Source organism: Suncus etruscus, chromosome 17, assembly GCF_024139225.1.
Source record: "Suncus etruscus isolate mSunEtr1 chromosome 17, mSunEtr1.pri.cur, whole genome shotgun sequence".
In the NCBI taxonomy this organism is placed as follows: domain Eukaryota; kingdom Metazoa; phylum Chordata; class Mammalia; order Eulipotyphla; family Soricidae; genus Suncus; species Suncus etruscus.
This window is the reverse complement of record NC_064864.1, coordinates 8,867,932-8,879,912: the sequence shown is the minus strand read 5'-3', so window position 1 is coordinate 8,879,912 and position 11,981 is coordinate 8,867,932. Positions and strand designations below refer to the sequence as shown.

The 11,981-nt window shown below is 40.6% G+C and overlaps 1 protein-coding gene across 10 annotated transcripts in view; it reads right to left on the bottom strand.

The window, feature by feature from the left end:
* The window catches only part of ANK3 (ankyrin 3), a 551,722-nt gene that overhangs the window by 360,841 nt on the left and 178,900 nt on the right, over window positions 1-11,981 (bottom strand). For 4 of the 10 annotated variants that reach the window (XM_049790512.1, XM_049790515.1, XM_049790513.1 and 1 more), the window contains exon 1: window positions 6,744-7,299. The exons of 1 other annotated variant lie outside the window; for it this stretch is intronic. In XM_049790512.1, the coding sequence (XP_049646469.1) occupies window positions 6,744-6,857 (114 nt within the window). In that variant the 5' untranslated portion in view covers window positions 6,858-7,299. Of the gene's footprint in view, window positions 1-6,743; window positions 7,300-11,981 lie in introns of those variants that run through there. 5 more of the 10 variants (XM_049790517.1, XM_049790518.1, XM_049790520.1 and 2 more) reach the window with 3 other exon arrangements.

The window sequence follows — 11,981 nt, the reverse complement described above, 5'->3', positions numbered from 1 at the left end:
TCCAGGTTCAGCTTTGTTGAGAAGTTAGGGCTGAATTGGAGTCTCCCTGTGGGTTTCCAGGGTTTCATTTTTCAGACTTTCGATAGGGTAGTCAGCAATACTCTTAACTTATTCACTCCTTTGCTGAGAGCTACTGTTACTATTCTGTCTGTTCACTTGTCTCCTAAGTTGACTGCAATGCCTGATCTATACCAAATCGTTGAATGTTTGAATGAATGCATAAATGAAAACTAAGGCAATGAATATTTATTTCATCTCTGAGTTTCTTATCAATACCCAGAAATAATATTAATCACAACAGCTGGATAGTTTGCATAGGGGTTGGGGCACATGTCTGGCATCTTTGAGTCCCCAGTTTGATCCCTACCACCACTCATCACTTATGCATCACTATATGTAGCCCTAGTAGAGGTCTCCAACCATCACCGAGATGATCCTGGTGACGTTGACATTCAAGATCCAAGCAGGAGAGAATCTTCTGGCCACAGAATTCAACTCTCTCACCTAGTTGGCTGAGAATTATTCAGAGTAGCCCCAGGACCTCTGAGCAATGTATGAGAGTTCCACCCCCTCAAGGTTAATTCTATGTTTTATGAATCATAGAATTAATCACAAGCTTATCTCAGTATAAGTCATTGAGTCTGCCATATATAAAATTGAAAGAAACTCCATATTTGTCCTCCATTTTTGGACTTTTGATGCCAAGAATAGAACCCAGGAACTGAAAAATGCAAAGCAGGTGCTTTATTTCTCAGTGCTCCATTTCCAATCCAGTGCTTTTTAAAAATGTAATATATATATATATATATATATATATATATTCCCTGAGGTCACTCTTAAAAGTTTGACTCCCTGAGGTCACCTTCAGGTGAATATAGTAAACATATAAATATTCATGTGCACAAGAGAAATATGGCTAGGGTTAGACCCAGGTTCAATCCCCAGCATCCTATATGGCTCTCTATTCCCACCAGGAGTGATTCCTGAGCTCAGATTCGAGAGTAATCCCTGAGCACCACCAGGTGTGCTCCCCCGAGAGAGAGAGAGAGAGAGAGAGAGAGAGAGAGAGAGAGAGAGAGAGAAAGAGAGAGAGAGAGAGGAAGAGAGAATAAAACAAGAATTGGACACGTAACAATCAATTTACATACTTCTCATTGCTGAAATGCACTTTGTGATTTTTATGGGGAGGTAGAAAAACATGCAGGTAATACATAGAGCATAAGTCAGTGTCAACCAGAAAAGTCCAAGGGGTCCAGAGCAGTGGTGCAGACTGTAAGGCATCTACCTTGTGTGCACTAGCCTAGGACAAACCACGGTTCGATCTCCAGGCATATGGTCCCTCAAACCAGGGGCAATTTCTGAGCACATAGCCAGGAGTAACCCCTGAGTGTCACCAGGTATGGCAAAAAAGAAAGAAAGAAAGAAAGAAAGAAAGAAAGAAAGAAAGAAAGAAAGAAAGAAAGAAAGAAAGAAAGAAAGAAAGGAAGAAAGAAAGGAAAGAAGGAAGGAAGGAAGGAAGGAAGGAAGGAAGGAAGGAAGGAAGAAAGGAAGGAAGGAAGAAAGAAAGACAGACAGAAAGAAAGAAAGAAAGAAAGAAAGAAAGAAAGAAAGAAAGAAAGAAAGAAAGAAAGAAGAAAGAAAGAAAGAAAGAGGGCCCGGAGAGATAGCACAGCGGCGTTTGCCTTGCAAGCAGCCGATCCAGGACCAAAGGTGGTTGGTTCGAATCCCGGTGTCCCATATGGTCCCCTGTGCCTGCCAGGAGCTATTTCTGAGCAGACAGCCAGGAGTAACCCCTGAGCATTGCCGGGTGTGGCCCAAAAACCAAAAAAAAAGAAAGAAAGAAAGAAAGAAAGAAAGAAAGAAAGAAAGAAAGAAAGAAAGAAAGAAAGAAAGAAAGAAAGAAAGAAAGAAAGAAAGAAAGAAAGAAAGAAAGAAAGAAAGAAAGAAAGAAAGAAAGAAAGAAAGAAAGAAAGAAAGAAAGAGGGCCCGGAGAGATAGCACAGCGGTGTTTGCCTTGCAAGCAGCCGATCCAGGACCCAAGGTGGTTGGTTCGAATCCCGGTGTCCCATATGGTCCCCTGTGCCTGCCAGGAGCTATTTCTGAGCAGACAGCCAGGAGTAACCCCTGAGCATCGCCGGGTGTGGCCCAAAAACCAAAAAAAAAGAAAGAAAGAAAGAAAGAAAGAAAGAAAGAAAGAAAGAAAGAAAGAAAGAAAGAAAGAAAGAAAGAAAGAAAGAAAGAAAGAAAGAAAGAAAGAAAGAAAGAAAGAAAGAAAGAAAGAAAGAAAGAAAGAAAGAAAGAAAGAAAGAAAGAAAGAAAGAAAGAAAAAAGGAAAGAAGGAAAGAAAGAAAGAAAGAAAGAAAGAAGGAAAGAAGGAAAGAAAGTATGAGGATTGAAAGAAAGAAAGAAAGAAAGAAAGAAAGAAAAAAGGAAAGAAGGAAAGAAAGAAAGAAAGAAAGAAAGAAGGAAAGAAAGAAAGAAAGAAAGAAAGAAAGAAAGAAAGAAAGAAAGAAAGAAGGAAAGAAGGAAAGAAAGTATGAGGATTAAGAGTTGAGACTTCTCAATATGGAAATTCCTCAAAAAAACTGGAAACTGAATTCCAATATGATCTAGCTATACCACTCCTAGGGATATACCCTAGGAACACACACACACACACACACACACACACACACACACACACACACACAATATAAAAATGCCTTCTGTACACCTATATTCACTGCAGCACTATTTACAATAGCCAGAATCTGGAAACAACCCAAATGTGGACAACAGAGGAGTGGCTAAAGAAACTCTGGTACATATGCACAATGGAATACTATACAGTCGTCAGGAAAAATGAAGTCACAAAATTTTCCTATACATGAAAAAACATGGAAACTATCATGCCAAGTGAAATAAGTCAGCGGAGGCAAGATAGATACAGAATTATCTCACTCATCTGTGGGATTTAAGAAAAAGAAAAGACATTATTTTAATAATACCCCAAAGACAATAGCGATGAGGACCAGCCCATGATATGAAGCTTATCACAGAGTGATGAGTTCAGTTAGAGATAGAACTTCACTAACTATCACGACAATGGTAGTGAGTGAGAGAAATTGAATGTTTGTCTCAAATACAGGCCGAGGAGACATTGGTGGTGGGATTGTTGCACTGGTGAATGGGAGTGTTTTTTATTATATACCTGAAACTCAACTAGAAACGTGTTTATAATCATAGTGCTTAAATAAAGGCATTATTTAATAAAAAGAAAAAGAGTTGAGACCTCTAGCCTTCATGGGCTCATGGAGGGGTAGAGAAAGGTTCTGACTGCTGCCTGTAGGCCTGGGGCCCTTTTGGACACAGAGGACAGGAAGAGGTTTTTCTTTGCCAGGTGCTTGGTGAGCACATGCATCCAATCTGAACTCCCACAAAGGCACTCTGTCCACCATTGGCAAACCTCCCACTTGGCTGCCAAGCGAAGAAGCCTAATGCAAGGCAAGCAGAGTGAAGAGAAAAGGTGAGAAGAAAGAGCAGCAAGGTGTGACGAAGATAGATTTATACTGGAGATCAGAAAAAAAAATACTTTTAAACAGTTTTTAAATAAAAACTTGTTTTTAAACAACTTTCTTATTACAGTCCAGAAAATAGAGACATGGGTGACAAAAAAATAGGAGTTCATCCACATCAGTATATTTTTGAAACAAATGGGAAGAATTTTTTTTCCCCTGACAGTATGTAGCTGCTGCCAAGAATGAAATGTACTATTAACATTCAGCTAATTATAAATTATTAGGATGAATGATATATAATGAATCAGATGAATTATAGATAAAGTCTCAGAATTCGAAGTTCTTAGATTCTCTATTTTTTTTTTCTTTTTAAAGCCCTACTCTTCAGGTCCCTTCTGTCTAGGCATCCCAAAAAACATTTGCTCCCACCCCACCCACAATATTCCCTCCTACTTCAAGCACTGTTGTGGGTCGGCCACCCTTCTGCCTGTTTACCTCATTCAACCCCTCTCCAACTCCCCCAATTTTTATACGAATTATCACTTGTTCACAGCTAATATTCATTAAAGACTAAACACGCCACATGTCACACATGTATTGCATTTCCAAAAGGCCAATATGGGAAAATGAAGCATAAATTTATACGTGCAGAATTTAAATTAGGATTTGAGTAATATTTAGTAATATGTCATCCTGTCAGATGCTGTGTCATAAAGATAATCAAGGAAAGATCACCTTGGGTTGCTCAAAGCTAAACTTCAAGGACAACAGGAACCAAATTACCTAGTTTATAGGATCAGCTCCCCCCCTCCCAAATTTCCCATTTTGTCCTTTTATGAGTACTATTGCATTTATTTAATTTCAAGATCCTAGAGATATTTCTGCAGATAAAGAAGAGCAACTATTCCTATCATGACTCAAGAAACAATTTAAAAGCAGCTTTTTCAAATGACATGGGCCCTAACATTTGAGCCAAAGTAGCCCACCAGCCTTATTTAGCATCTTAGAAAGAAGCAAACTCAAAAGTTGAAACCATTCACTTTGCAAAGATTAAGTGCTATATGTACTATACCACTGGGGGTGGGGTGGGTGGGGGGAAAGCCAATGGGTCTTCCAAGCACTTAATCTTCAAGTAATCTGTGAAATCATTTGCATTCACACTTGGCAAGTTGTCATCTGACTCGTAATCATTTGAAAAGTAGTCTGCGAAATATTGGAAGCCTGACATTTGATCACACGCATCTCTAATAAGGAAAAATGCTGCTTATGCTGTGTTTTAAATTAGCCAGCGCAACAGCCACGAAAGCATGAGCCAACAAACCACTTTTGGGATCTACTATTTTGAGTGTCTTGGGAACAACACATTGCAATCTGCTTGCACGTGAACAATAGCCATATCGATATGTCCCCCATGTTCTCTCTGGTTGCTAAGAGCTTGACGTTCGGTAGACTCTGTTGTGCCCATAACAAAGCATTTTGGTCCACAAAGCATTTGCTTCCATTCAGTGAGTTCAGAAACTGCCTTTGCCTTACACCTGCCCTATATGACTTCCAAGTCAGGCAGGGGCTGGCCTGGCATACAAGCAGTAGGCCAGCCTTCTCTCCCCTAGAAAACGACTATGCATCAACTTTGGGTCAGCAAATCATTCTTTTCTATAGCATTACTAGCAACCATGACACTGTCCCTTCACACAGATAAATGTCCCTTGCCTTCTGTTTCTTAGAAGCCTGTATAGCCCTGTGGGGGTGGGGAGAGGAGGAGAGAGAGAGGGCAATCAATACTGACCTCTCCACAAACCTAACCCAATGGAACCATCCAGGAGCCTTACAAAGGAGAGTGATTTTTTCCAACAATTCAACTGGGCAAGGCCCTGCAATATGCCTGCACCAGAAAGTCAAGTTTGTACTTTTCAATGCTGAAATTCAAAAAGTTTGTTTATAAGCATCGTGAAGCAAAACTATATTTAACATTTTGCAGCAAAACAACCGCATCCTTCCCCACTCGGTCTCATCAAACCTGCTGTGTAACAAGAGGCAGAGCTTACTTCTAGAGATCCAAAGTCTCAAGAAAATGGCAAAGGCATCTGCAAAGGGGCATCATCATCCTCAGAGAGAGGGACATGGGTGAACAAAATCTGCATGTCATTTAGGAAGCCCATGCATCACTGCTCTGAATAAATAAAGACCATCGTCCCTTGGGGAATTCTTCACAAAGAGACATAAAAATGTCTTATGACCTAGCTTCCATGTTCCTATCACTAAATTTTAGTAAATTTTTATTAATTGCTAGAGAAGGAAAATGCTTTAGGGCCTCACTCCCCTACGGGTACCAGGAGTCAAATTTAAGGGCATAGTCACCAAAGTACGCTCAGGCTGTAATAAAACACCGCTGACCTAGAATGTTACTCTGGCTTATTCCCCACATTAGAATATTGGTAGGGAAAGACAGTGCCCGGACTTTGATCTAGAGCAATCAATGTAGAGGGTGGCAGGTTCCCTGCTATGTCATGAGAATTGCTAGTTATGACAGCTATCTATTACCTGGCCAAAAAAAAAAAAAAAAAAAAAAACCAACCAACAAATAAATAAATAAAGAGTCCTTGAGATTTTAGCTTTTATTCAACAAGGAGAAACTTATTTCTAGAGACACATTTCCCTTGCACTAGCCAGCTAAAGACGCCTGATAGAAATAAAGGCCAAAGGAGCAGGGAAACAAAGCCAGAAATGACTTTTCTGCTCAGACTTTGAGGTCACAGATCTGCCGGAGAAATGCACACATGTGACACAGTTTTAGCACAAAAGCTCCTTTCCAAGAGACAAACCTTCGAGAAGTCCCCCCACCAGACTTCTCTCTGGCCTCTCCTAACACTGTAAGGCACCGCAGTCTCTCTCTAACCTTGACTGGGAGGGGAAACAACTACTTTGAACTCCTGGCATCACCTTTCTGTGCCAGGCAAGCATGGCCCTGCCTCTGGAGAGAGCAAGCACACCTTCTTTCCGCAGAGGAACTGCAATCACCCCCCACACCAGAACAAAATCTTGCCTTGCCTGGCTCAGGGCTGGGCTTTCCAGGAGGCTTTTCTTCTCTGCTTCTAATTTACACACCCAATTTACACTCCCACAACATGCAGCCATGCCCCCTCTGCTTCTGCCTGATGCCAAGAAGAGATTAAAAGAAACAAACAAACAAACAAACAAAAAAAGAACCCAAGCATGCTTCTCCCTGCCCTGGGCAGACATAGCTACCTTTTTCTTCCGATCCCGGGACCGTTTGCGATGCTTCCTTTTCTTCTCAGCCTCTTCTTCTACATTGACTTCTAAATCCCTGTTTTTCTTTAATTGGGAGGCGGCATGAGCCATAATGCATTGAAAAAGATCCTCCCTGGTCCAAGGTGATCTTCCTAGGCACCTTGGATCAGGCTGGCAAGCAGCATTCCAATCACTGGAGAGAACCTTCCACTAGAAGCAGGAAGTCATTCGAAATGCACAGATGCTGGAGAAGCTGAAGCTTTTTATATATATATATACACATATATATAATTTAAAAACCCAAACGCAGGTTTCCAGACTTCATCCTACACCTTCCTCCACCTGAACCTTTCCAGGCAAGCACAGCCATTGTAATGCATTTACCGTAGTGAAAGGAAAAAAAAATAAAAAGACAGCTGGGACAGAGGAAGCCCGTATTATGGCTGTATCCCCTGCCACCAGCTGGAAGTGTCTAAAGTGATTTCTCCGAAGGGGGAATGAAGCAAAGGACGCTTCTCCAAAGGGGGAAAAAAATCAAGAGTCACCACACATGGGAGAGCAAAAATCCGGCAGCGATTCTGAAAACCTATTTTAGAATCCTGGGGAAAAAAAAAGACAGGGCTGCAATTTATACATCACCACTAGATCTGCACGGAGCAGAATTTAACCCATAGGAGAATGGAGCAGTTCCGACTTAAGTTTAACTGCTGATGGTGACAAAAATCTATCAAATAAGATTGCACAGAAGGCATTCAATTTTGCTAGCGAGATCCTGGCTGCATTGTGGGGAGGGAAAAAAAAAAAACAATGCATGCATTGCAGCCCTCAACAGTGTGTCCTTTATGGGGAACTATCAACCTCAATGCATTTGTGGGTGAGGACCACAGAGGAGCCCTGTTGTCTTAAGAACAACATGCTGATTACAACACATCATACAGAAAGACGTGATCACGCTGGTGTCTGGAACAGATGCCTAATTCATTGGACTTCCCCAGGACTCTCCTCTCCTGTGGTCTGAGGGTCAGAGAATGAGCAAGCTGCATGGTAACAGGACTTCTGAGTCCCTGAAATGCAGATGGGGCTTTCATGTTCGAGGCTGCTTCAATCACCTTACTAGTGTGGCCACCTGAGTCCTCAGTGACTGCAGCCTCTGAATATTCATGACGTCAAGTGAGGCAGCAGCAGGACCCAAGGCCTACTGGGGCAGCTTCTGCTAGGATCACACACTGGAAGAAATTTAATAAGTCAGGAGTCATTTGCAATCACACATGGGCTCTCACACAGCTTTAGTGAGAAGGGGTTGATATGTTAGCCTGGGTCTAAATCAATGGGGGGGATAAAATATAGCAAGAAAATGAGCAGAAACACACACACACACACACACACACACACACACACACACAAATGCTACTCTGTTGAAAAGGCTCAGCCTGTGTGTTTTCTCTACCTTCAAGATGGGTGCATTTGACTTTGCAAGACCAACTGCTAAGATGCTTGATGGTGGAAGTGCAAGCCCAGAGGCATTGTGGGAAATTCAGTTGGAGTTTTCTAAAAAACTTGTTCAACTGTGAGCCCTTTCCACACACAACTTCTATTGGTTTTATTTCTGAATCTTTAGAGGAAGATCCAAAGATTTTTTTCCCACCTCAGCCCCCTCTCTCAGCTCCCCCTGCAGCAGAAACTGATGAACAACGGAGGGAAAAGAAGTTGGACCATGGGATGGCATCCATTCCTACTCCAAGCACTCACTGCTCTCAAGACTATGCCTCAGACAAGAAGTACTCTAGTCAAACATTTCCTAAAGACCACCTGTGTGTGCCCACAGACACCTGTGCTTGCTGTATGTCCCAATAAAATTGTCTTCAGGCATAAGAGTTCAGGAAAGGAGGTTCCCCCTTGCCTATGAATCATCTGACAAAGAAGAGAAAATAAAAGGGGGTGTAAGGGAATTCAATGTAACTCAGGCCCCAAAGTGATCAACCACTTGAGATACTCAGAATACAAATAAGTCTTTTCCTGCTAAAGGGGCTTTTACATTTGTAATAAGTCCAGGGAAGAAGAACACCAAAATAAGATGTTCATTGCCTTTTCCCCTTATATGCACTGTTTTGTACTTTGAGGAACCAAAATCAACTTCTATTTTCAACAAGTTGAAGAGGACAGCCAATAAAATTACTGGCACATTTCCCACTGGCGCCTGGATGATTTTTAATTCCTTAATAGACACCAATGATGCTTTAAAATATATTTATAATTATCTTTGATCAAAGTAATTTCTCCATTATATGTTGGCAAAGTATAAACTTTCCTCTGATCTCTCCCAGTAAGAACACAATTAGATGTATGGGAAAAACTCACAGAGTTTTTGGTCACATTTTTTCTTTAGAATAACTTTTTGATTCTCCAAAATATTCAGGAGATGAGAATTCTTCCCACCATTTATGCTGCCATTATATTACCCTGGATTTTGCTTTAGCTCAGTAAGTGGTTTAAACTAGCATTCTTCAATCATTTTATACCTACAAACCAGGAACTTGGCTCACATATGGGTCAAAGGACTGGCAGTTGTAATCAAGATGGTAAAACAGTGGTTTTGGTTTTTGTTTTTTGGGGGCCACACCTAGTGATGCTCAGGGGTTACTTCTGGCTATGCACTCAGAAATCGCTCCTCCCTTGGGGGACCATATGGGATGCCGGGGATTGAACTGAGGTTCATCCTGGGTCAGCTATGTGCAAGGAAAATGCCCTACCATTGCACTATTCCTCCAAGCCCAAAAACACTGATTTTCAATCTCCCTATACCTGTTAACTAGCACCTGTCTGTGGGTTGACAGTTAAAGAATGCTAGCTTAATCAAAAAATAAATTATTCTGCATAGTTTATCTACAGTAGCCGTTGAAGGCAGCCTTGAGGGTCAAGATTTTAATTATTGGGAGTCTAATGAGAAAATCACATGGTAATCTACCACATTCAGCGAGTCTAAATAGTATCACAAAAGGCTCAAGTAGTACCAACCAGAACCCAGTAAATATTTAGACATGACTTTATTATATACCAAATTGACCTGTGTTGATCTAAGTTTTTGATGATCCCATTTGCCTTTGTGTTATAACAAGCAATGTAAATTTAAAAAACTATTTTGATGATTATATCACTAACGCCTTAGCTTCTGTCCACTCAGCTTACATTCTGACAGGTAACTCTCAAGCTCCTTTTGTATTTATTCCCAACACAGAGGCATTAACCCTACAGAGCTACATATTTCAGATTGATTCTTTAACTGAAACAATTCTTTTCTGTGCTTAGGGATTACTTTTGATGGTGCTTGGGAGACCTTATGTGGTATCTCACCGAGGATGAAACCAGGATCAGGTACGTGTAAGGCAAATATCCTACCTATTATACTAGCTCTCTGGTTCAAAACTTTGTTCTTTAACTGAAGTTCCATAAAACTAAATCACTTAGATCTCAAATATTTGTTCTTTTCTTGAAAATTATAGAATTTGAATAAATTTTAAAAATCAATGGGGAAGGTGGCACAATCATGTAGGTTTTGTTTTTGGGCCATACCCTTTGACGCTTAGGGGTTACTCCTGGTTCAGAAATTGCTCAGAAATCGCTCCTGGCTTAGGGGATCACATGGGCCACCGGGGGATTGAACCGTGACCCGTCCTAGGCTAGTGTTTACAAGGCAGAAACCTTACCTCTAGCCCCACCACTCCGGCCCCAATCATGTACTTTTGAGCAGAGTAGAGTGGCTGTTGTGCGATAGACAGGTGAACGAGATGCAGAAACAGCTGGATTTCATATTCAGCATTCCAGATAGTCCCCGAGCCCTGCCAGAAGTAATCCCTGATTGCACAACCAGGAGTAATAAACATTGAGGACACTGAGTGTGACCCAAAAGACACACATAGAAATAAAAATTTTCTAAGATGGCTCACGAAAAATAAAATTTGTTCTTTTTTTTTTTTGTAACAGTCATTAGCACAAGAAGGCTTAAGTTGTCCTCTTCCCCCCAAAAAAAAATTAAAACCCAAAGAAACTAAAAATTAAAACGCAAAGAATTAGGGTCCAGATACATACAGTTCAATACTGCCTGGAATACTGAGCACCCAAAACTTTTCAACATTTTTTTTATTCAAAGAAACATTTTCTACCATGAAGTATGCGAAGAAACACAATGATAATAAAGAGAAGAGTGCAGCTCCTTTGACCGAATAAAAGAATGATCTTTGAAGTTCTAGCAATGTCAACTTCCAGCCTTTCATTCAGAAGGTAGCTTAGGTGAGCACAGCTTGCAGCGTGCTATATAGAGCAAGGGGGCATCTTGGTTTTCTAGTATTCAATGGTGTCACCAACACTCATTTTCCAAAGTGATACCTATTACAAGTTTCTCACTAAACTCAGAAATTTCCCATTACCCTCAATAAACTCTTCTGATTTCTTTTTTTTTTTTTACCACGCGCCGCCCTCTTCTGATTTCTTAACATAAATGACAAGTTTCATCTGTCCACACTATTTTGCAAAAATGAAGCAGAAATCACCTCCCAGTGTGCCAACTGAAACAATGGCTCAACCCAAAATAATTCACATCATGACTCAAAACCAGGCAATTAACATCTTGCTAATGAAATCTGATCAACTCATCAAGAAGTTTTTCAGACTAAACTTTCATGGCCTGGGAATATATTCTGTAGTTTTGTATAATCTTGCCAGAATTTTGAGACACAGTCTTGACTCTAACTCCAGACAATTAATAACAAGAATATTAACAGGTGCCTTAAATATTTTGTCTCTACATTGCTGAGCTGAGTGTACAAAGTTGACAGTACATTGGCTTTCTGTGGCAATCAAACTGACATTTTGTAATTTGGATGTTACAATAGCCGAGCACATTGAAAAAAATGACTGCATAGTGATGTAGAGAAGGGAAGAGTGGGAAGTATAAAGAAGAATGAAGGATGGAAAGTACAAACAATATTTCTTTTGACGTCAAAAAGTTGCACATTTTCTTAAATGCACATCAAATATGCTTTCCCAACCTCTTGGTAGGAAGAGTGTATGTCTTGAGGTAAGGGGTACTATTTTTTGCTTCACTCACTAGCTTTTTCAGTAACATCAGCCTCCTTCTTCTCTCACAAAAAAAGAATCGATCATTCTATTATTTCTAACATTCTAGTCAACAGACTTTGAACAGATCTGAACAACATGAGGAGCAAGAAAGAAAATGGG